The sequence below is a fragment of the Passer domesticus genome, chromosome 9 (assembly GCF_036417665.1).
Source record: "Passer domesticus isolate bPasDom1 chromosome 9, bPasDom1.hap1, whole genome shotgun sequence".
Lineage (NCBI taxonomy): Eukaryota > Metazoa > Chordata > Aves > Passeriformes > Passeridae > Passer > Passer domesticus.
Window position 1 is genome coordinate 30879398 of NC_087482.1, and position 24341 is coordinate 30903738.

General features: G+C 43.8%; 2 protein-coding genes across 12 annotated transcripts in view; one reads left to right on the plus strand and one right to left on the minus strand.

Annotated features, from left to right (window-relative positions):
• Nucleotides 1–10971, plus strand: part of LOC135307858 (6-phosphofructo-2-kinase/fructose-2,6-bisphosphatase 4) — a 50110-nt gene extending 39139 nt beyond the window's left edge. For 7 of the 9 annotated variants that reach the window (XM_064432386.1, XM_064432387.1, XM_064432390.1 and 4 more), the window contains 3 exons: nt 306–370; nt 778–855; nt 3465–3732. In XM_064432386.1, the coding sequence (XP_064288456.1) occupies nt 306–370; nt 778–840 (128 nt within the window). In that variant the 3' untranslated portion in view covers nt 841–855; nt 3465–3732. Of the gene's footprint in view, nt 1–305; nt 371–777; nt 856–3464; nt 3733–8241 lie in introns of those variants that run through there. The other 2 variants (XM_064432383.1, XM_064432384.1) reach the window with 2 other exon arrangements.
• Nucleotides 10972–13379: 2408 nt separating this feature from the next.
• PRKCD (protein kinase C delta) overlaps nt 13380–24341 on the minus strand; it is a 60407-nt gene continuing 49445 nt past the window's right edge. For 2 of the 3 annotated variants that reach the window (XM_064432378.1, XM_064432380.1), the window contains 13 exons: nt 24250–24281; nt 23517–23602; nt 23102–23231; nt 22425–22525; nt 21153–21249; nt 20718–20848; nt 19904–20077; nt 19287–19378; nt 17726–17788; nt 16437–16575; nt 15423–15611; nt 15099–15227; nt 13380–13904 (listed from right to left, as the gene is read on the minus strand). In XM_064432378.1, coding sequence (XP_064288448.1) covers nt 13746–13904; nt 15099–15227; nt 15423–15611; nt 16437–16575; nt 17726–17788; nt 19287–19378; nt 19904–20077; nt 20718–20848; nt 21153–21249; nt 22425–22525; nt 23102–23231; nt 23517–23602; nt 24250–24281 — 1522 coding nt within the window. In that variant the 3' untranslated portion in view covers nt 13380–13745. The remainder of the gene's footprint in view (nt 13905–15098; nt 15228–15422; nt 15612–16436; nt 16576–17725; nt 17789–19286; nt 19379–19903; nt 20078–20717; nt 20849–21152; nt 21250–22424; nt 22526–23101; nt 23232–23516; nt 23603–24249; nt 24282–24341) is intronic. The other variant, XM_064432379.1, reaches the window with a different exon arrangement.

Sequence of the window (24341 nt, forward strand, 5' to 3'; positions counted from 1 at the left end):
GGTTTAAAACACAAAGTTACAAATAAGAACTTTATTACTGAACGTTCATGTATGTTTAAAAAAAGAATTTTTTTTCAAAGAAAATAATGATAAAGCTAAGATGAGGAGATTGATTATCAGATTGACAATAATATCAGGGAGAACAAATTAATTTCTCTAGCTTTAGCTCTTGAGAATCCAGGAAATTCTGGTATAAGTCAGAAGGGGAAAATTATTAACCTTCACCATGTCAAAATTAGATTGTATCTTTATTATAACTTCACTTTCAAAGCAGATGTGTCTAAAAATATGTTTTCTATCAACAGGATGTAAAGTAGAATCCATATTTCTGAATGTCGAAGCTGTAAACACACACAGAGATAAACCTGAGGTAAGAACATTTTTCAAATTGGAGAACTTGATATAATGTATGGTCTGAGCTGATTTCCATTGTCCTTGTGGCTAGAATTGATTTGATAACTCAGCTGAGTGTATTTTATTTTACATATGAAGCTTTGCTACTGGTTCACTGTGAGGGGGGAGCAAATCTTTCATTGAATTTATCTCGTATGTGAGTTCTGGCTGTGGAATAGTTTGTCTTTGAGAAATGAGGATGTGAAGATGAGGTGTCAGGCTCGAAGCTGTGTGAGGCTCTGCCAGGCTTTGTCACTCAGCAGCAGTAGGTGTAGCCCACAGCTGTGTCCTGAGTGCCACGCCTGGTCTGGAGAGAGAAGTCATCAGCTTTTTCATCACTGCTGCATGAAAAAGAGGAATTGATGATGTCACCTGTGTTTTAAGCCAAAGCTGGAGAGGAAGACTAGCTCTCGGGAAGCAGCAGGACAGCCGGGGGAAGGAAATTGAGCGTGTTTGTGAAATGTAAGTGCAGAGAAGATGCCAGCCCACGGCAGCCCTGTGCCCCGCCTGCCTCAGGCTCTCTGTGCTCCTCAGTGTCCACCTCAGCTCAGGCTCGTTCTGCTGCTTGTGCCAAGCCCTTCCTTTGCTTTAGCATCAGAGTTGTGTGAAATGTGTCACGGTTAAAGCTCTCTGCTTCCCTTGCAGATCCTCAGGCTCATGCCACCAGGCATGATTGTGTGCTGAGGGTAGGAGCAGTGCCAGCTGGTGAATTGGAAGGCAGTTTGATAACATGAGAAAAAAGAGCTGTGTTTGGTGGTTTTCAGAGCAACAGTTTATGGTGAAAAGGAATGTAGTGAGGAATGAGGTTTTATCTGTGTATTCAACAAGGCACATGACATAAAGTGCCTTTTGTAACCGAGGGTTCACTTTTGTGCAGAATTCATGCCAGAATTCTTCTGCAGATAAGTTTTGCTTTAATGACCTGGGTATTCCAAGTTCTGAAAACCCTGACTTCTGGACATTTTCTCTTCAACAACTGCATTGCATAATTTCCTTCCTCCTCCTTTTCCTGCTTTGTCATTCTGCTTTGCCATTTTGTATCTTAGTTTGATTTATTATGTTTAGGAAATCCAGTCTGTGTTTCCACATTTCCCAAAGCTGGAGAAGCATAGTGAAAAATCCATGGGGGTGTCTCAGAGCAGTAAGTTATTTGTGTTAAATAATGTAGATGAACATCTTTAGTTTGGCTGATGAAAATATCAGTGCTGAATTTACAGCTTGCTAAAATGTTGCTGAAAATCCAGTCCTGTAGCTGAAGGGGTTTATCTCAAGGGGGAAAGCTCTGCCTGAATCACCAAGTGACTCTCCCCATGTCTAGTAAGTGATGTGGCCATGCTGGCACTGCTGTGGGGTGGCTCTGTTCAGGTGCAGGTAGAGGACCAGGAAAACACTTCCAGTGCAGTGGGCTCAAAGACACAAGACTGATTTGAGCACAAATAAATGGAGTGAATGAATTTTATAAGAAGAAAAAAAAAAGAGTAGTGGCATTTTCCTAAAAACCCCTGAAATTCTCTTCTCCCTCTGCCCCAAAGGAAACCCAGCCTGGTGAATATGGATGATGTTCAGGTAGTGGGTCTGAATGAAGGACTTCAGGTGGTCCTGTCTGCATTTAATTGCAGTTCAGAGGACTGAGAATTTCAAAAGCTTTCATTTAAATCACCTATGAAAACGTTAATTACTTCTGTAAAATTAACTTTTCAAGTAGTCTATTGAAGTCAGAGCATTTAATTAAATACAGTGTCACTAACAGCATTGTTAAACAATGAAGCTGTTAGATTGAGAATTGCCCAGTGTGCTGTTCTGTGACCCACCAGCCACTTGTAGTCTGTGCCCCAGAACAGTGCCCTCCTTTTGGCTCAGCTGAAAACATCTATTTTCACGTGGCAGAAATGCAGGCAGAGCTCTGGGGTGTTTGTTTGTGGGATGTGTGAACCTCAGAGCACCGTGGTGCCTTGTCTGGAGCAGACTGAAGCCTTGTGTTTGTCAGCACTGTGGTGGCTGAAGTTCTGACCTTTTCCAGTGAAGGAGTCTATAGTCTTTTACAGAAAAGAATTCAGGGGAGTTGCTTTAGCTGTTGTTTTCTGGCCCAAAGAAGGGACCCAGCAAGTGCTGGGGTGAAATGTCTGCTTTGCACATCTGGCTTAGTCAGTGAATGACAGAGAGGGGATTGCTCACGCCAGATCTTCTATTTCATTTTTTTTGAGGGGACCTGAGGGAGGGAGATGTTATTTGAAGGTGAGCTGGCTTACCACAGTGTGGCTCAAGCAGGGTTAATGAAACCCATCAGCGTGCAGTTTGCAGAATTGGCAATGATTTGGCCTAAAATGGATCTTGGGAGAAATTTCAGAGCAGTTTATCATGGTCTGCTGTCTTGGTAGGAGGGTGAACACCAATGGCACAGGGTTTGGGACTTGCAGGAGGTGGTGCCATAGCAGATGTGATTCCTGTTTGGCTGCACTGGGGTCTTGGTTTCATTTGGTTTTAAGTAATTGAGTGCTGCACTGAATGCCATTGTTTTCCAGCAACCTCTGCAAAAGGAGGTGAGATCTAGTTGGTGTGATCAGCCTTGAAAGGTTAAGGTGTCTGAGAACATTAATTTTATTTTGTTAGAGGTGTTACATTGCCTATAGCACAAGCACATGTTAAAAGCTTTCTCTTGGCACAGAAGCACGTGGCAAATTCACTGAAAATTTCCCAGTGAGGAGGTGTGTGTGCTGAAGCATGTGATTATGTGGATTCCTCTCTGGACCTGTAACAGACTTCTTCCTAAATGTGACTGACTTGAGCTTTGGGTAGTGCTGTCAGCAAGGGAGCTGTATTTAACTGCTCCTCAGAGGACTGAACCTTTCAAAAGCTTTTATTTTGGTTTTTTTACTGTAAATGCATTTTTGTGCTGTCTCATTCTGGGACAGTGACCAGCTCTGTCTGCTGTGTTCTTGGGGTGTGGGGGCTGAAACCATCTCTGCTTCTCAATCAACCCAGCTGGGTACTTGTGAAGGGACCTGATTGGTGGCTTTTGTTGGTCTTACTGCTGCATGATAAATATTCTCTGTATTTTTATTATTACACAGAATGTAGACATTTCCAGACCTACCGAGGACGCTCTTGTAACAGTCCCTGATCATCAGTGAATCCTGTGTCCTGACCAACTATCAAACTTGGGTGCTGTTTTCATCCTGCTACTTCAAAATAAATTGAAAAACTAATCATTCCAATCACTTTGAAATAAAAAAAAAAATAACCACACCCAAACCAAACTCATAACTCAAACCAAATGTTTGTACAGCACATGACTTGAAAAAATTAATCAAATCACAATAAAACTGTTGCACTGGCTAATTTATTGTGGATGAGTTATCAGACCTTGATTGGCTCTCACTGGAATGCTGGTTTTGTAAATTGCTGTAATTTAAATATCCTGCAGCATTAAGCTTTATTGTAATAGCCAGCAATCATTTAGTGTTAGCTGCAGTGTGTTTATGAAAGCCATGGAACACAACATCCTGTGGGAGATAAGAAGGTCAGAATTTGTTTTGCCCAGCAGAGCACCAGTATTATCTGTTTCAGGGCCCTTGGGAATGATTGGACTGCCATGCAGTGTAAAATAACAACCCATAATTACTGTAAATCCCTAATCCCACTGATCCACAGCACTAGTGCTCTCCATGTGCTAATTAAGGATGTGCTGTTAGAGCAGGGTAGCAAGTTTTCACTTAGTTCCAGGACAATTATTCAAAGAACAGGAATGTGTATAAATGTTTTTAATCTACCACTTTTGTTAACAGCTGTTCTGCATTAACCAGGCTCTAGGGTTTGCCTAGAGAAGGGATTTTACATTCCCTCTTTTGCTGCTTGTGTGGATGTGGGTGATGGAGCATGTGCAGCTCTGCCCCAGCTGCTGTGTACCCAGAATTTAGGAGGGCTCCAATGAGCAGTGCTGACCATTCCAGAGCAGGGAGGCAGAGTTACCCAGAGCATTTTGTAGCTGGGTGGTGGCTCCAGCAGACACAGATCTGAAACCAGCAGGACATGGATCCCAGACTGGATGAAAGGACAGCCTCCTGCAGGAGGGAGGAGACTGCAGGCTGTGGGATGTGTCTGTGCCATGGAGCAGGCAGCATTGAGGCAGGGAAAGGCAGAAAAACACTGAGCCTCAGAACTGTTTTCTGAGGGGGTCTTTAAGCAGTGAAAGTAAGCAGGACTGTAGGTTGTGGAAAGCTTTTATCTCTTACGTTTCTCAGGTGGTATGTTTTTCCCAAACCAAGATTTTGGAAAATAAAAAGCTACATATCTGCACTTCTAAAATGGTACTGAAGTGTTCAGAAGTTTGTAGCAATTGGGAATGTTTGCCATAACCAGAGAGCCTCCTGCTGAGGTGCTTGGTGTTTAACTAAACCACTGCCCCTGAACTGAAACTGGGAGAACCTGGATCATTTTCCTGTTGTTGTCATGACTGTGGTGTAGGAGTGGTTGGTCACTTTTCCATGTTTCATTGCTCCAGGGTCTGGGCATCAGCTCTGCTGTGAAGGGTGGCCCAGAGGAGCAGCTGAGCCTGCTGTACTCCCTGGCACACGACAATGGTCTGGTTGCTCTTACCTGGCAGCTGAGGTGACATTCCTGAGGGATCACAGGGATGCTGGCCATAGCCAGGCCCTGAGGAGCCACATGGAGGCAGCTTGGAGTGCTGTCACCTCCACAGGCCACAGCCAAGGAAACACCATCCAGATGAAATTAAATGCATTGCATTTCTTACAGAGCCAAAATCTGCAGGCATCTGCTGTGGAAAAACTGAGTTTAGCTGCTTGAAAAAGGATGGCTTGGGCTGTCAGAGAAAGTTGAGGGGGAGGATGACAGGAGCAGGAGCTTGGCCAGTGAGGAAAGCAAAGTTTGCCTGGTCTGTGGAGGTGACAGAGGGAAGGGATGCAGCAGGAGCACCCAGGACCCTCCATTGCTGCCAGCTGCAGATTCCCTGGGGCTGTGTCTGCATGTTGTACTCTGCTGAGCACAGCACTCACAGTGCTGGTGTGTGCCACAGAGTGAAGTGGATGTTTAAAAGCAGAATGCTCTAAGGGGTCTCCTCTTACTGCAGGATGGTTTAACAGCCCTTGAAAAGGAAGGGCTGATGCTGGATGGAGGTGTCAGCACACCTGAGGGGTCGTGGCACAGCAGCTGAGGGGAAGCTGATAAAGTGCTGGATGTTTATCTTGTGCTGTTTATTTCTGTGTTGATGCCTGTGCTAGCTCTTGTCTCCAGAAGTTCCTCCTTTTGCCTGCAGGAGCCTTTCTGCAAGATTTTCCTGTTCTGTGAGGATCACATTGTAGCTGAATCCAAGTAAAACTGAAAACAGGGCCTGTCCTGTTGGGGACCCACAGCACTGTGCTGGGGGAGGCTCTGTCCTGTAGGACAAAAATGTCCAAAGGCCAGGGCGTAGTGAGAGAGCAGCAGTAGTATAGGAGGGTGTTTGAGTTAATCTGTGTACTCTGAGCCTTTCCAGGAAGGGCTGGGTGAGATGGGCTCTTGTGCAAGGCAGGGTCAGACTGCTCCTGCCTCGGGGAGCAGGTTCTGGGAGCAGCAAGCTCCTGCTGGGGCTGGCAGGGAAGAGGGCACATGGCTGGGTAGAAACAGTATTTGGGACATGTGTGTGGTTTTTATTCCCCCTCCTGTGTTTCCTGGGCTTTCCAGACCGTGTGGCTGCTGGTGTGGGGCTGTTCCCAGCACAGTCATTTGTCCAGGTGTGCTTTGGTGCCAGGCACTTGCAGGAACACCTCCTGGTCCCAAAAGTAAGGCTGAAACCTCTGTCCCCTTTCTAAGCAGCAGCACTGTCCTTGTTGCATGGCTTTTCCCTCACAGTGCCCATGGCTGTTCTGAAAGTGGGTGCAATCCCAGTTGCCATCATCTCCTGTGAGAAGGAATCCACTTACAGTTAATGAGGATATTGGTCCCTTTTTAAGCCCCTGCTCATCTCCTCTCACTGCTGGCTGTTGTTTGTTTAATAAGCCCTTGGGGGTGTTTATCAGGGTTTATCCCAATTTTCTTCCTTCAATGTGACAGTTCAGCACATTTTGCTTCCAGAGGCTGTTCGTGTTTACTCAAATTCAAGCTTTTTGTGCTTTCAGCTTTCTTGCCTGCTTAACAATATTCCCTTTGGGTCTGTCTTAGTTGTTAGAATGCTGCTTTTATCCAATACTTCTCATTCACTGAAATAAGCTGTATCTTCTGCCTTGCCTTAATCACCTCATTTCCTTTTAGCTTCATGTTTGAGCTGTCTAGCTCTTGCTGCTTGCGGACTAATTTCTAGTACCTCTGGATTCCTGCATTTTGATGCTCCATTTCATGCTCCATTTAATTTTCTTTGAATCAACATCAGATGTTCAGCTTAAAAGATTTCAGCCAGTATTCTGGGAGTGCCTGTGGAGACCTCTCTGCAGTCCCAGAGAAATTCTGGGTATATTGCATCAGTTGCTAAGAAAAACACAAACACACCAAATACCAGCACGTTCTGTTGGTTTGTTGTTTTTTTTTTTTCCCCTATAACCATGCAGAGTATGACTTGTTTTGCTAACTCCTCATGTTCTTAGCAGATACTGGTGCTTTTTGATGCTTTCCCCTTGCTGCAGAAGAGATGCTTCTTGTAGAAGCTTCTTTTTGAAATAGGGCTGTTGCTTTGCTTTCCTTCATAGAGGTGTAAGGGTGGGTCAGGCTGTGTGCTGGTGGGTGCAGAGATTTCCAGTACTTGGACAACTCTGTCCAGCAGCATTTGTTTGTGTGTTCCCAGAAACCTTAGTGTGGTATTTGTGGTGGAAAATGGGGATTTACCCAAGGGCTGATGTGGATGTAGCAGAACTGGTAAGGGCAGAGCAATGTTGGCAGAATTCAACCTGCAAGGAGAATCTGGAGCTGCTTGTTTATAGCCTGCTTTCATGAGAAATGGCTGAAAATCTGGAAACTGGGGTTGGGGAGAGGATTGAATTGCTTTTTGAGTGGATGAGTTTTGACTGATGGAGTTGAGTCTGTGTGTGCTGAGAGGGCCCCTCGCTGTGTGCTCGTGGGGCTCTCCTTTCCCCAGAGCCTGACTGGAGAGACTTGTTTTGAATGTAAACTAATAAATGTGGTTATAAAACCACTGGAGCATTCCCTGATGTCACTGTGACATCTGCCACATGCCATGTGTGTCCCAAAGTGCATTTAAACTTTATGTTACCAGCTCTTCAGGGAGCACTTGGTGTTACCAGCTCTTCAGGGAGTTATTCAGAGCTCTTCCAGTGGTTTGGCTGCTCACAGATAGGATCAGGGTTGGCTTTATGGCTGTTGGTGTTAAGGAATTATTTCCTGGAGTGTGCTTGGAACAAGGAGAGGAGGGCTTCCCTCCCTCAAGATTTTATTGATTCCTGTGGGGTTTATGGCCTTCGCAGGGTTCTGTTTTTCCTTACACTACATGCATAAAGAGTGGAGAGACAGAGAGTTAGAAAACTGTGGTTAAAACAGTGATTAAAGGAAAAAAGGGTTTTAAAAGCTGTAACAGTGAGACCTGCATATGGTGTACAGGGATCAATTGTCCTGGTGTGATGCAAGTCTGAGGGATGCATTTCACTGGCAGCAGAGATCCTACTTTTGGGTGTCTGGGGGGCTCTGTTAAGCTCCTGATGGGATGAGGTCCAAGCCTGGTTCTGACTCCTGCTCAGGGGCTGGGACTTTCCTTGTGTTTAACAGAGCATTTTGAGGAAACAGGAATTACACCTTGCTCACCTTTATGTCGTGTTACAGCTCTGCGTGCTGAGCAAAAACCACAGCTGCCCGTCAGACCTCTGCTTTAACATATTCTTTTTTATTGTCTTTATAAATTTGCAGAACGTAGGTGTGAATAGGTCGAGAGAAGAAGCTTTGAGGACAGTCCCCACGCACCTATAGCTGCAGCTCCCGGGGCAGCAGCCCTTCCTCCAGCAGCTCAGGGCCGGCGGTGTCGGAGCAGGGCGGGATGGACGCGCCTCCCCTCCCCTCCCCTTCCCTTCCAGACATTTCGAATGTGATTCTGCTCCTCCCGACAAAACCTGTGCTCGTGGATAACTCGAAAGGTATCAGTGAAAAGATTGTGGGGAGCAGAGTTGGGTTTAGGTTTTTCTTATGTAAATTTGTGCCGTTTCAGTGGGTTTTTACTGTTTGTCTGTGGATAACGCAAGGTGGTTAATTGCCCGTGTTGATTTTACTGTCAGATTTTAACTAGATTTTATTTTCTTTTTGTAAGTGTTTTTTCTAAGAGTTCTCTTATTTTTACTGTGAATGATTGCCTAGAATTACATGGAGTTTTTTCGATGGCGTATTTAACACGGGCAAAATTCTACATTTTGAGCACTGGAGGCTTCATGTTGCAAAGCTGCTTTAAATGGGGAAGCTCATAACTGACAATTGTCCTGTGTTTTGAATTGAACTGTGGTTTGCCAACCACCACTTAAAATTTTTCAGAAATTCACAAGGGAGATGTTCCCTTTGGAAAATCAAAGCATTAAAGCTGGATTTGCTACCTGGGAAATTGACACTTCCCAGAGACCAGGTGTATTTTGGAGGGCAGTGGGGGACATGAGTGTGAGTGACAGATGGGGAATGAAGGGAGAGAGATGGAGAGAGACATGTCCTTTCTGCTGCACTTCTGGGAGGGGATGAGCAGCTTTTCTGAGTCTGGAAGGGAGGGGGAAAGGATCCAGTCTGTCAAGCCTGGAGAAGCTGCTTGTCTTGTTAGTGTTGTCTTTATATTTTTAGAGAATTTTTGGAATGAATTTCAACATAAAAGTGTATGTTTTCTTTTATAGCCACGTTTAATACGTACAGCAGGAAACAGTACAGAAAGGTTAGGTGAGTCTAACCATTCTAACAGCTCATGCAACAAAAACACCAGGTAAATTCTCAAATAATTTGAACAAGGCACACCTGCCTTGGAGTTTTTTGTATTGTTTTTAAGCACCTTCCATCATCCCAATTCTTTGTTGCTCTTGTTTGCCTAGTGAAACTCCAGTGCTAAAAATGGAATTTTCTCTGTCTGTCAAGGTCACAACCTTTTAACTGTACTAAATCAAAGTGTATTTTGTATGTGTGTTACCAGACAACTGAAGTGAGCTGCCAGCACTGCTGCTGGCTGTAGCTCTGCAATGAGAACTATTCTTTGGTAGTTGAGCTGTGTTTTTTCTAAGGATTCTCTCCAATTAATTGAGCTTTTACCATGTAAGTTGGTGGGGTTGCTTTGTTGTTTTGGTTTTTTTTCTTTTCTGAATTCCTGTGTGAAATACCAGGCCCTGGTAACATAGTTTTGCAGGCAAGGGCTAAATTGTCTTTTGTTTGTGCAGGGTTTATAAAATAATGTGCTGCTGTTGTGATTTTTTTTTAATAAGCTAAATTCAGCAATATATTCAGCTCTGGAAGTAAGCCATAGTGCATTGCTGGGTTCTGTTTCAGAGGAGGAATGTGCAGGGTGCAGAATGACCAGGAACACTTGCTTCAAGCGCTGCTGTCTAAAGCTTTGTGTGTGTGTGTGTTATGGTAATGCCATTTCAGACCTTTATTAATTCAGCTGTGCCCATAGTTGTGGGGTGAGGAGAGAGCCTGCCTGGCACTGCTCAGAGGAGTGAATTCATTGATGTGTGGTTAACAAGGCCACCTTTGTGGCACAGCTGAAGGAGCAATTTCCCCTCCCACGGTGGGGTGGGAAAGCCAGGCTGTGCCCGGGCAGCCCTGGCTCCTCTGCTGGGACAGGAGGGGTGGTTAAGCAGTTTTCACACTGAGAATGTCAGGATTTATCTGTAAAAATCCCAGGGGGCTGCATTAGAAGAGTGGGATTTTACTGGCAGATTGTGAGCTCAGACCTGGCTGAAGAAGTGTGGGCAGAAATGTTTCCCCCAGTGAGAGCTGAGCCCAGGGTTGCTTCTCTTTGCTGGCAAGCACAGCTTGAAATATCTCCTCTCCCCCTTTGTTTTACCTCTCTGATCTGTCAGAGGTGCTGTAACATCCTCGAGGCTACATGTTCTATGTACAGTAGGTATTTTTATAGCCTGCTTTCAAATATACTGTGATGAGTGTTTTACTACAATGGGTGTTCAGTAAAAAGAGTTGTATAGAAGTGTAAATAAACTATTGTGCTGATACTTGAAGAGAAACAAAAAATGAAGTTGTTGGTTCTACAGTAGAAAGGTACTAAATCAGTGACTGCATCTGAGCCTGGCTGGAGAGAGCAGGTGTAGATGATGAATGTAGATTTGAGCTGAATGTAGATTTGGAGTGAGGGGTTCTCCCAGGGTGTAACCCTGACTGCTGTTCTGGGAAGGCACAGTTAAGAACTGCAGTTAATTGTCACTTTCTGTGAGTGTGTCCCCCACTCCTGACAGAGCAGTCACTGACAGGGGAGGGGAAGACCCTTGTCCTGACCTTGTGTGTTTGTACCATGACTGCCTCTGTTCTGTGTGCCTGGCTCAGATGCAGTCTCTGGACTGGGATTCAACTGTCCTTTCTTACATCGTTGGCCTTTGTTGTGATCTTTCAGACAAATGTAATCATTTGACCTTTGATCCAAGTAATAAAGATCAAATGCTACAAGGTGCACTGATGTGTGTTTCTTTCCATGTCCATTTCCAGTGGCTGAAGTGCCAGGTGAGTGTTCCTGAGCCTCAGCAGGGTTCCACAGCTTCCACAAGCTGGGTTTAGGGAGATTAGATATAACTGTAAGGATTATATTGATTCACCTTGTGGTTGCTTTACTGTGACAAATAACTATGATTTAAGTAGGAAGGTCAGTAATGGAGGAAGAAGTTGGAAGAACTGATTAAATAAATGCATGCCAGGATTTGCACATGATGGAGGAGAAAGGTAAGGCTTTGTTAGCTTTACCTGGTCCCTGGGATTAAGATCTGCTCCACCCTCTCAGATTTACACTGTTCTTACATTGTCTTGAACATGCTGCTGGTGTTTTGAGAAAGGTGAAAACCAACCAAATGCTGCCTGTCAGTACAAGTTTGTATGCAGAGGGGAGCTGGAGGGCATTACATTTGCAGGGGTACTTACCCTTCAGAATGACAAGGACAAAATTAATGACTGCTTTTAGAATTATGTACTCATATTTTCATGTCTTGCTGATTGCAGGCCCCCAGGTGGTAACCACTTGTCTCTTCTGGGCTAGGTGGGAAGAGTGTTTTAATTGTTTTTAACTCCTCTGTGTATTTCTGTTTGGGGAGCAGGTAACTTCTTTCTTTGTTTTAGAGCTTTTAGGCTGCTTTCTGGACAAAATCTCTTAAAAGCTGAAGCTTCCTGTAGTATGAGGATGACCCAGAGCAGATGGGTGAGTGAGCCCAGGTGCTGCTCACAGGTGGCTGCAGCAGTTCTGCAGGGGACGTGGAGGAGCTGCCCAGGCCCTGGAGCTTTGGTGCCTGTGCTGTAACATAGACAGTGGTGCAGGGCAGGGGCTGAGCAGGACAGGCTGCTGTGGAGGAGGGGAGGAGTAGCTGCTCTGCAGAGGAAAGGGATCTGTGCCCCTCTGTGAGGGCAGCTGGGCACAGCTGTGGCAGCAGGAGGTGCTCCAGGACCATCAGTCAGATGCCAGCTGGAAGTGTTGCTGTGTGAAGCCTCTTGAGCAGATCTGGCACTTGTTACGCCAGAGCAAAGCAGGTGAGCACAGGGAGCCAATTCCCCCAAGGAATGCTTACTACTCCTTATAACTGATAACACCTTCTTAGTGTGCAGATACCCACTGCTCCTGGCACCCACTTTTGGAACTCCTTACCCAGAAATGCCTTTCTGCTTGGGTGCAAGGGCACAGCACTCACCCTGGAATGCAGAATCACTTTCTGGTGCAAATGGCAAACCAGAAGTCACTCTGTAGGTTATGTGAAGGGAAAAGCCCAGGTTCCTGCTCTCCCTGCAGCACCTCACAGGGCACTGCTTGTTCCCTTGGGCTGGGGTTGGTAAAGCAGGCCAGCCCTGGCTGTTTGGAAATGCCAGCTGTGTCCTGCCCCTTCCAGCCTCACTCTGCTGCAGGCTCAGATGGCATCCCAGTCACGCTGGCATTACTTGAGTTATAACAATAAACTAGAGCTGTTCTTCAGGAGCAGAACAAAGGCAGCAGTGTACTTTTTGAATCTCTACAAAGTATTACAGCTTTCTGCTGCTCTTTCAGCAGGATTAACAGTCTGAAACTACCCAGAAGCTCCAGGGTTCTCCTAGGAGTCCTGTGGCATTCCAGAACTCTTGGATGAACTGACACATGTACATTTTTTCTGCCTGCTCGGTGTTAAGAAAATCAAATCATTTGCAATAGCCTTACAAGATACAGAGAGCTCCTGAGAAGCAAAGAAACTTTGCTTCAGCCTGAATTTTATGAGCTGACTGCAAGGCAAAGGTTTTGGAAGGAGCTTTGCAGTTATTACATTAGTTTTTCTTTCTCTCTAATGGCTAAAAATCAAAATTCAGAAGTAGGTGTTGCAAGTCAGCAGCAGGATCTGGTTTTGTGCCCTTCTAACAGCAAGCAGGAGGAGCCACAGCTGCTGTGTTACAAACAAGCAAATAAAACTGGAAGAAGGATTTTGTGTTTGGCAGTTAAACAAAATAATTCCTCAGGCAGAGCAGGCAAGCAATTCTAGTCATTACCTGGGATCTGTCCTGCTGTGATTGTTGTGGCTGTTAGCAGGAGGTGGCATTTAGTGGCAGAACCCCACATTCCCAGGCAGGCTGGGGCTGCTCTGGGATGCTGAGGCCTCTTTGTCTCACATTTGGACTGCCTTGGAATAAATATGAAGCATTTATTCAGCAAAAGCCCCCTGAGCTGTTTCCCGCAGCAGCTGGTGTTACACTAGGAATCTCTGCTTTCTCCTGACACTTCATTTTGTTTAATTCGCAAAAACAAGAAATATTTTAAGAAAGTGAGCAACGCTGACCAGGCATCATTTTTTCACTGTACCTTAAAGACAACTGGAGTTAAATTGTATATTGTTAAAAAATCATAGAGCCGTGAATGAAAGTTACATTAAACTTTCTTTTAATTGAAGACAAAAAGAACCAAGGGCTCAAACACATTTTAAAAAGACATCTTCTGTTCCCCAATGTCTTCTCTCGAGCAAAATATACAGCACACACATATATATAACATAACTACATTCAAGTACCAAACAGAATTTACATTTCCCCAAACAGAGAAAATAATGCACATGATTCACATACCTTAAACCCAACCATGCATAAGAACACTGCCAATAAATCAGGAGTTGAACATAATTCATCACACTAGGGTGTATTATTCTGAAGTATCGACGTCGTTGGAATGCATTAATGCTTGGGAGTCTGGTTTGTAACCCTGCTGTAAAGTCCAGCTCTTCAGGGACTTACTTGTTCAAGATCTGTTCAAATTTCGGGTTAATAAAAGAAAATCCATCAAATGCAGACTGGTCCATGGACTCAATCAGGTTTTTGTCACTGTAAGACAGTTTTGGCTTCTCGCTCAGAAATTCTCTGTCAAAGTTGTTGTAGTCACTTGCTGATTTCTGTATTAGAGAGGGAAGACAGTTTGAGACAAACTGTATTTTCTTCAAGAACAAATCACTTAAATACAAAATGTTGTGAAGTTAGTCTTTTAGCTCCCTCCCTCCTTCCTCTGCTTTAGAGAGAAAAAAAAAATCTCATTTTAACCTATTTAACCTATTTTAACCAGACTTTAAGATTATAACTGGGTGCTTTCTTATTGTTAGTTGGGAACCAACAGAAAACCCAAACCCAGATTGCTTTGGGAAAGACACCTGGATTTGGGATAACACTGGGTTATTACCCAAAGGTTATCTGTTGACAAAAGCAATGCAGCATTAACTTACACATCAGTCCAACATTTTTTGCCTTTAACCAAAATGTTTAAATTTCTGAGAACATTTTACAGGCAATGCCCTACAGCAGCTGTTTTGTTTTTGATAAATACTCATGTAACTAGAAACTGTTCTACACTCTCAACCCCCAAAGATTTCCCACTTCTCTGGGAACAAGCAGCACAAAACCTTGTGTGTTTGAAGGGGACAGCTCTCCTCCACAGACTACATTTTAAAGAGACTGTTGCCTCCAGACCATTTAACCTGTTCTAGGAACAGGCTGGAGAAACACTGGTTTGGGATTTCAACCACGTGAGCTGAAGCAGCATCATCCCACTGTGACACAGACTGAGTTACAGTCTGTTCTGCAGGTGTTTTTCCAGGTAACATCAGGCATGTACATGAATTCCATGTTCAATAGCTCAGAGAATGCTGCTTCTTGCCCCCTTGGAGCTGCCTGGGTGGGTGTGAAGCAGCAGGGATTTCATGCTTGCACAGAGTGCCTGCAGTAGGCAGCAGCTGAGCAGCCTGGAGCTACTGCTGCTCCTCCCATGTGGCATTTCAGAAAAGCAAACTGCAAGGAACTGTGAACATTCTGACACAGAGGGGAATGGAGATCAGAGCTATCTGTTGGTTTTCATGAACATTTTATCCACAAAGCTCCTTGAGAGCAACAGGAAGACAGTCTTAACAGGAAGATCTCAGGGCAGTCAGAGGAGTACAGAGCACCTGTGTATAACTGAACCATCCAAGAACAATAAGCTTACAGATACACGTGTAAAATGTGAGGAGAAAATGGCAGTGGGATCCTTTGTGCAGGAACAGCATTCACACCTTACCCCTGGGCTGCTGTTTACTAAGAACCAAGAACAATCCACTTACCACTTTTGGCCTGAAGGGAGGGTCCACCTCCCTCTTCTCTAGTGCTGTCCAGTTGATTGTTTTGAAGAAAGGATGGTCTCTGATATTCCCAGTGACCCCAAGTCGTTTTGCTGGATCCCTTTCAAAGAGCTGCAGGAGAAGACACCCAGTAAAGAGCTGCTCCAAAGGGGCACAGCAGTGCAAGAATTACAGGTTTGGTGCTAAAACAACTACGGGTGCTGACAGCAAACAGAGCATTAGGAATTAATCTGACCTGGCTTTCCCTTTGTCAGAGCAATTTGCTGATAAACAGCTCCAGTACCCCAAGCTGCCCATCAGTCCTACCTTTTCCAGGATATCCTTTGATTCCTTGGTGATCCAGCGGGGGTAGTGAGGGGTGTCCACTCGGATTGACTCAAACAGCTCATCTTCATCATCCCCGTGGAAAGGGGACTGGCCAATCAGCATCTCATAGAGCAGCACCCCAAAGGACCACCAGTCCACCGAGAAGGTGTAGCGCAAACCCTGCAGGATCTTGGGCCACACAGGAGGAATTCAGGTAAGGGGTAAGAAGCAGCAATACATCCCAAAAATCAGGAGAGGTATTTCAAGAGAGTCTTTAATGACTAGAGCACTTAGGGGAAAAATAAAAATCCATCTCTCTGGGAAATTGTGGACACTGCTGCAGAGCTGTGGTTTTACCCTAGGCTGCTGTTTGTGGGAATGTGGCCAGCTCCATGGACAGGTCTTTCCTCTCATTTGGGAATTTTCTTCCTTAACTTTAAATAACCATAGACTTAAAAAAACATCCTCTCTAGTTTCTTTACAAGCTGAAGGGAGAAGCAAGTAGTGATGCAAAGTAGATTCCTACAGAAGTCTTTGATATAACTTATGGCTTTAAAAGCAAAATACCTTAGCTGAGCTGCTTTGCAAATGAGATTTTTAAAAGCAATAACACAGAGAATTAAACTATGTGAGATTCTCCTTAAAAGCTCCTTTTGTTTTCAATTCTGGTTGCTTGCACAGGCACAAGTCTCTTCTCCATCTGCAGTGCACATACAGATTCATTCTGCAGGAGGTTCATGCATGTGCTGGCTACACCTAACGCCCAGCTCTTAAGAAACTGAGCATTTTAACTTTCCAAACCCACATTTTTTTAAACTTATAGCTACAGAATATTTTGAAATCTCAAGTACCTTCTATAAAAAACACGGATACAATTTTTTTTCTCTGATTTTTACCTCTAACCAGAATTGGACTTTTCTGAACTCTTAGTCTACAAACAGGTGATTAATGACAGCAGCTCTTGTGCCATCAGGGCACCAAATCCCTCCAGCAGTGTCTGTGTGCCATACTGACCTCGGGAGCGATGTAGTCGGGGGTCCCACAGAAAGTGCTTGCCTTGTTGTCACCAACAACGTTTTCTTTGCACATTCCAAAATCAGCTATTTTGATGTGGCCTTCTTTATCAACCATCACATTGTCCAGTTTTAGGTCTCTGTAAAAAGTGTTTTTAAAACGTTGTGGTTTAAGTAGTATTTATAATCAGGTGCACACAGTGTTCACTGATAAACACCTCCCCAAATGCACACACAAAGGCTTTTCAAAAAGAATCATCATCCATGAACACAATCCATCCAAAATGGTACTTTTGTGCTTTGAAGGCATGAGAGACAAGGGAAGAATTCTCTCTTGTCAAAGAAAAGAAGAGGCTGAGGTGCATATATAGAAAGTGACCTTATAATCCTCCACATTTGCTTTCAGATGCAGAAGCACAGCCAGAGCTGCTGTTGCTGCTGGAAGGCAGTGGAATTAATGCCCCAGCAGCTGACACAGCAGTGCTGCACCAGCTCCATGGCTCAAAAGGAGGATTCTGAGAGCCTTTGGCAGGAATTTGATTGTTTGAGACCTGCCCAACTCTTAGCACTACCTGTGACTTATTCCTGCTTACAGCACAAGTTCATGTGTTGTGGCACAGCCTGTGAAGGGTCCTATTCATGTCTTTTCTCAGAACAACACTATTCAACCAAGAAAGAGCTTTTCTCCCAGCAGTTTCCAAAAGCTACATTCCCTCCCTTTGACCATGCTGCATTTTTTGTCCATCTGGCTGCAAATGCACATACCAAGGAGGGCAGGCTGAAGAGAAACTGCACAGCCCTCTGCTTACCAAGGGCTGAAATAGAGCAGAGAATTTCACAAAAGAACAGGACAGTCTTTTCTCCTGGGTAACTGAAGTTCCCAGAACCAGCAGTGGATCAGGGTCTGGCCCTTGATGCTTCAACCTCACGAGGCAGAGGCATCAATGTTGTGGTTTCACCAGAAGGCAAAAGCAGGGAACTTTCACCTCAGTGGTTTGCTCTAGGAGCCTCTCCCTCACCTCCACACTAAACAGACTCATGATTTGAAGGCAGTGTTTGAAAATGACTGAAACAAAACTGCTTTTGTGTAACACAAATCCCATTCCATCATTCCAGTTGCCAAGGAAAAAAACACACAAATAGAGATTCATTTCAGGCATGTTAATGGCCTTGGAACTACATCAGATCTCTGACAGACAGCTTGTGTTTGTTACATCAGTCAGGAACTCAAAGATTCATGAAGTGCTAAGACAATTCCCAGGTCCCAGCCTGGAGCTAGCTGGTACTCACCTGTAAATAATGCCTTTGCTGTGAAGAAACTGGAGCCCACATAAAATTTCAGCTCCGTAAAACCTGAAAAGACCAAAGCATCTTTTAATCTTCACTCAGCTACAACACTCAATGCAGGTAGCCAAAATAATGCTGTGGCATCTTTTCACGGAGTGAGAAGCACTGTACACATCTTTAAATCCCAATATCTGTGTGTTTGTGCAGGCAGGGCTGTAACCTGCAAGGTAATCCCTTCACCACACATCGGCAGTGTCCAACACCAAACAGCAGAGGGGACACGGCAGCCACTGCTGCAAGGCTTCATCCCACCTCCCTCAGGAAGCACTGTCCCTGTCCTTCTCTTCAGTAACAGTCTTTGTATGGTTTTAGGGATAGGCACGTGCCTTTGAAGAGAGCTATGGGAGCTCAGCCCTCCAGGATTGCTGCAGGAGGGTCTGGGACCAGTGCAAGGTTAGAACTGAGCCTCACTCGTCTCCCTCTGCCTGGTCACAGACACCCTGCAAAATGCCACCACTTCAGGGACACTCTCCTCAAAAGAAAGAGGTGATAATCTAAGGGAACATGAAGGAAAATCTGAAAGAATGCTTCCCTCTGCCCCAAAAAGCATAATTTCTTTTTAAATTGGAAAAATACAAAACTGTTTCAATTTCTGTATAGCAGATGAATGTTGGTCCAAAACAAACAGCACAGAAAACATCCAGAGAGGATGGCAGGTGCACAGGTGTTTGCTGGGAGCCAGGTAACATGGAGGGGCTTTATCCACACTTTTGCTGGGCAGAGTGGGGAGGGAGCTGACCTATACAACTGGCTGCTGTTGGTGCCAGACTTCTTGTGATCCCATTCAGTCAGCAATGCTCAGTGCAGTGCCAGTAGCAGAAGTAATTTTTCTGGGGCTTACAGACAGGTCCAGTACACTGCACTGTTAGTTTTTAAGGTTTACATGCCACCCCTTCAATGATGCCATTACAATGCCCATGGGTTTGGATGAGAAAAGTAGGAACTGACCTCAAACTAAGAATGATAGCTAAAGTAACAATAATACAATATTTTTGCATCCTTTAAAGATCACTGCAGCTGCAAACTTAAGTCACAGATAACTGACACAAGTGCACTTACTAAACAAAGTGCTTACCCATTCAATTAGCATTTCATGGAATGTACAGTTTTTTGGTACTATCATGTCAATTTTGCAACAGCAGTAAATAAGTGCTGAATCTTTTCCTCCCCATGCTGTTTTCCAATATTTTTTTTTCCATCAGAATACTGTCCTAAAGTACACTGAAGCTGTGTCTTTTGCTTTTCAGTGCTGGCTCATGTTGCAATTTATTTTGCACCTCTAGGAACAAGCACCCCATAAAGTACAACATCACTGTTATGTAAATTAAGGAAGCCCACATCATTAAATGAACTTAATTGAATTCAGCCAGTGCCTAGAAACTTATTTTCAACCATCAGCCACTGCAGCTTGACTGCAGGTAAGCAGGGGCACAGAACCAGAAGATGAAAGAACCCAGAGATGAAAGCATGCGTGGAGGTGGGGAATGAAGGGCTGAGGACTCACGTTGCTCTGTAGAGGTCGAAACGCCCCTTGTCTTGGATGTGGAACATCAGGTCTCCCCCATTCAGGAACTCCATCACGAAGAACAAGTGATCCTTTAGCAGGTAACCAGGGAATGGAACAGTTACTGATGCTGTCCAACCATAAATGAAGCAGCAATGTGCCTCCAGGGGACCAAGCTGCCACCTCCCTCTTCTCCTGAAGGATTTTTGGTTTCATGCACCCCTATGAGGCTCCTACAGAGTTGAGTGGCCTGGTCTTGTAAATATAAATATCTGATCCTGTATTCTGTGGGTTTCTAGACTTAATACACTCTGAAATGGACTTTCTGATTTCAACCTGTGACAGTCCCCTCACTGACCGCAAAATTCAGATTAAGGACTTAATTAAACTCCTTCTTATTCCAGACTGCAAAGATGTTTTTCTGATCTTATTCTGTCCTTATCAAGGTATGTGTTGTCATACTCATTTACTTTCCACCAGGCCTGTGAATTGCACAGAGCACAGCAAAAGGACATTTAATTCTTGCATCACTAAATTACTTTGATTTGACTGCTGGTATCAGCATCCATTAAAGGCTCAATCTGTTGTGTTGCTGTCACCATTTAAATTTTTCTTACCTTTGTCTGAAAGGTGCAGTAAAGATGTGTGAGAAATGGATTTTCCCAGGCAAGAGCCAGGACCCTCTTTTCCACCATGGTACATTCCACATCATCATCAATTAGCACCACGTCCTTTTTCAGAGCTTTGATAGCAAAGAATTCATTCTTCCCTTTCAGTTCTGCAAGCAGAACCTACAAAAAATGAAAGAGTACAGCATGTTCAGGAAAGACTGGTGCTGATGTATCAGTGAGGGAAAGCCAAAGGTATTTACAGCAGGTGCACTGGCAATTAAAAAACACATTTAAATGGGAATGATGAGGGAGGTTTGGGAAGGTGAAGCTGCTGGACAGAGATGAGGAGATGGGGCTCAAGGACCAGGCACCACAGGCAGTTTTCCTGTCAATATCTTGTGAGTGCATAAACAGCAGCCATGAAAATAAAGCCTGGTCTGTCACTGAGCTGCAGTTTCAGAGACAGCAGTGGACACAGTCTGGAGGTCACACTGCTCTCCCAAACATCCCCTGCCACTGCACTGGGGCCCTGGGAGGCTGCTGTGTGGAGGGAACAGAACTAAAATGTCCATTTGCACTGGATATGTGCATTAAAGGGCAATTCCTCTGCTTCTGTGCTAAAAACCTGACAAACTGCTGTGCACTAGAATCACTTTGGGGCTCACACAAGACCCAGCTGATGAATTTCCAGTGTCTTTGACAAAGATGTCCACACACTATTCTGCTAGAAGATTACTGACCCAAGAAGCTGGGAGTGCTTTCTGGTTAAAGGAACAGCCCATCACACTGCAGACACCTGAACTCTCAGTTGGTCACATACCTTTCCAAAGCTTCCTTTCCCCAGCACTTTGTGGAAGACAAAGCTGTCTATGTTGAATTTTCTCCTTACAGTTCTTGGCACTGGCTTGGTTGTGTTGACCTCCCAGAGCTTGTCGTACTCGCTGTTATCTGCTGAGCAAAACAGGGAGGGAAAAGTTCAGGGGATGCAGGAACCCTGCAGGACACAGAGCCCTGTAGGAATGAGGTACTGACACAGCATTTCAAAGATCTGCTGCTGGAATTGCTGGTGAACCTAAACATAAGGGACAAGTCCTGGGTAAGCCTTTCATGTGGCCAGGAGATGGTAAAAAGAAAGACTTGCTGCTTTTTTTAACAGCACTTATTAAAAAATTGTCTGACACAAGGCAAGAATGAATAACTTCTTAAATTGTCTGGTAGGTAAGTGGCTGTATTGAAACATTGTCTGTTTCCTCACCTGTTGTGTCTCCTCCTGGAGCTTTATGTTTCTTATCAAAATCTTGATAAATACCAACACTTTCTACAGATCCAGAATCAGACCTTCGTGTAGATTTCTGGGGAGAAGGAGAACATTTGAAATATTGTGAATTATATTAGCACTGTTATTTAGAAATAGAGTAATAGCTTTAAATGTAACATGACAGCATAAACATTACTTTAAATTATTAATTCCCAATATGTGTCTTTTCTCAAGAATTTGGTTCACAGACTATTTAGTCATCTTTACAGCTTCACACCAGCCATTTGCATTATTTCCTTCACTGGAAGAAAATAAGTCACTGAAATTCCTGAACAGTCTATGTTCCATTGTTCATTGCAAAATTATTAAAGGTATAATGGTTGGAACCACAGTGGAATGGATTTGAACTGTGGGAAAATGTCCCTGTGGATGTCTGCTCACGTGAAAGAGGAGATGGGAATCACTGTTTTACTGACATACTGACAAGCCATATCTGGATGTGTCCTTAGCACAGGGAAACCACTTTTACATATGGGAGACCCCTGAGATCAAATTTCAGTAATGAAAAGATTGAGCTCCTGTGTCATGAAAGAGCTGCCACAACAGCTCTCACTGTTTTCAAAGTAAATATCCTGTGAAAGCTTAGGAATACACATCTCAGAGGAAGCACTGCTGGCTTTTGTGATTGATTTTCCTGTTTTATTTCAGAGCTTGTGTCTGAATCTTTATTTGCAGAAGCTGACCACAAAAGAATCATGCTGCAGCAGGAGATGAACAATGCAAGCTATGGGGCCAGCATTAATTCCAGAGGGGTTTTCTGTGAGTGTGTGTGTGTATATATATTTATTTCAGATGAATAAAAAATGAGACTAGCTGGTATGTTTCTCCTTATTCACTTAATTTTATCATTCAAGTGGAATTTTAAAGTTGAAGCATGTAAAAACAGATTATGATGCCACTGATTAACCCATTAAACAGAAAGGAACAGAATAATATTGGCACCACAGAAGAACAAAATTGGATTTCAGGATGTCACACACTTTTAAAAAAAATTGTTTAAGTGGCATACCCCCCTCCCTATTGCATTTTCAGGCTATTGATATCTTTGTTAGTCTCTATAAGTGTCAAATTTAAAAAGACAAAGCTGTTCCAATTTCCTATTTTCCAAATAAGAAAAAAACGCTTTCCCATAAAAGTGATGCAGAAATGATGGGAAAAACCCCAAATGCTCTGAAAACAAGTAACCTGAGAGATGGCAATAAAGCTTACCTGGCTAACTTGATTTAATGCTTCAGCTAGCAACTTCTGGTTTATTCCACATAAGTTTGCCACCTTCTTCTGGCATTTATGATGCACATTCATCCCACATTCTAAAAGAAATGTAAGGAATGTTATACAAGCATCAGGAAAATACTGACATTACAACAAACAGGGCTGTTCTGAAACCTTTTTTTAAGACCAGACTGGACATGGACCTGTCATTGCTACCAAAATTGCAGTTTTTATCCTTTAACACAATGAAGGCTAAAAAGAGGTTTCACAAGGGAAAAACCTCCAATCATCATTACTTTATTCTCAAAGTCTGTTACAATAAGGATCATACTGCCTTTTTGTGGGAGAACTACAAAAGCAATATTTACAGTAAATGCTTTGAATGCACTTTGAGATGGTACGTTGAGTCAGTCTCCGAATTTCAGCTATTCCCAAAGCAGCAATTTTGATAATGCTCAAGATTACACCTCTGCAGTGTTTCCTGCCTCCTTCAGCAAGCAGCTCACCTTGGCTGAGCTGCCCCATGAGCCCTGTGCCTCTCTTTTGTACAAAAGCTTTTTTACCCCATATGGATGTGAGAATCCCACACTATACAACGGAATGGCACAGTGTGCACCACCACGGGGGAGCACTGCAAAAGCACAGGGTGCTGCCAGCTCCCTCCTCCTCCTCACCTTCACACTTGAGCCCTTGCTTGACCAGCCCCCAGAGCAGGCTGCCGCAGTGGTCACAGAAGGTGGGGCTCATGTAGTTGTAGACTCGGAAGCGGTGGGGCATGTCGATGTTGAAGCGCTCCTTCTGGAACTGAGCACAGCCACAACATTTCACCTCAGCCGGGCTCCCTCCCCAGCAGGGACAGGCTCTGCCCACACACAGCACCCACCCACCCTCACAGAGCTTCCAGATGCTTTGCTTACTTGGAAGCTTTGCCCGCTGCCTCTTTACACAGCTTTAAGCAAAGACAGAACACCTTGGGTTGTACAGCCAAGCATCTCCCAAATGGAGCTGTCAGCTTCTGTACAAGGTTTTGTTAGTTCAGCAGTGTTTAATTACATAATTACACTCTAAATATATTGTTTCAGCTCTTACCATTGTGTCCCTGCTGTTGGCTGCAGTACCAGTACACCTCCCAATGATTTTATCAATGCATTTCTTATGAATAGCAGCGTTGCATTCTTCAAGACATGCACAAGAAAAAAAAGGATTAATTCAGATGATAAATACATGGGATGAGGTGTTTGCACTTAATGGCAGAATGTGAAAATCACACTTCTGCGTCACACTATATACACCAAAAGTTTATTTTCTATCAAGATTATAATATTTTTAAGATGGTTCCTCCACCCCTTTTCCTTTACCATAAAGAAAAGTTTATTTCTAAACTAAATCAGCAATGCCCCCAGCATTTGATAACAGAAAGGCAATATTATGCTTTTGAGTTTTGGCCTTTGATAGCTCCTCCCTGCTTGGAGTAATGCACAGATCTATGCCAAGTCAAAGGTGATTTTCAATTCAGCTGTAAAACTCCTCAGTAGTTGTAATTCACTTTAGAAAAGGTTTCACAAAAACTGCTGTCATAAATGAGTGCAAACTTTCAATAACATTACACACCTCTGAGAAGAACAGCTAAGTCTAAATCTTGATACTGAAATCCCAGGTAGGAATCATAAGTTCCTTTAGTCATTGCACAAAATTGATATTTAACTTCTAGTATTACCCATAGTGATGATGATTGTACCATGCATATTTACAGATTTTTTTCAAGATCTCCAGATTCTTGTGGAAAGCAGCATAAGAAGAAATTTTTAAAAAATCAACTTACGTCTACATTTGTATCCCTGCTTGTTGAGTCCCCTGAAAAACAAATTATAAAAAAGGAAATCAATACATTTTCTGGAATAAAAGATGGCTGGT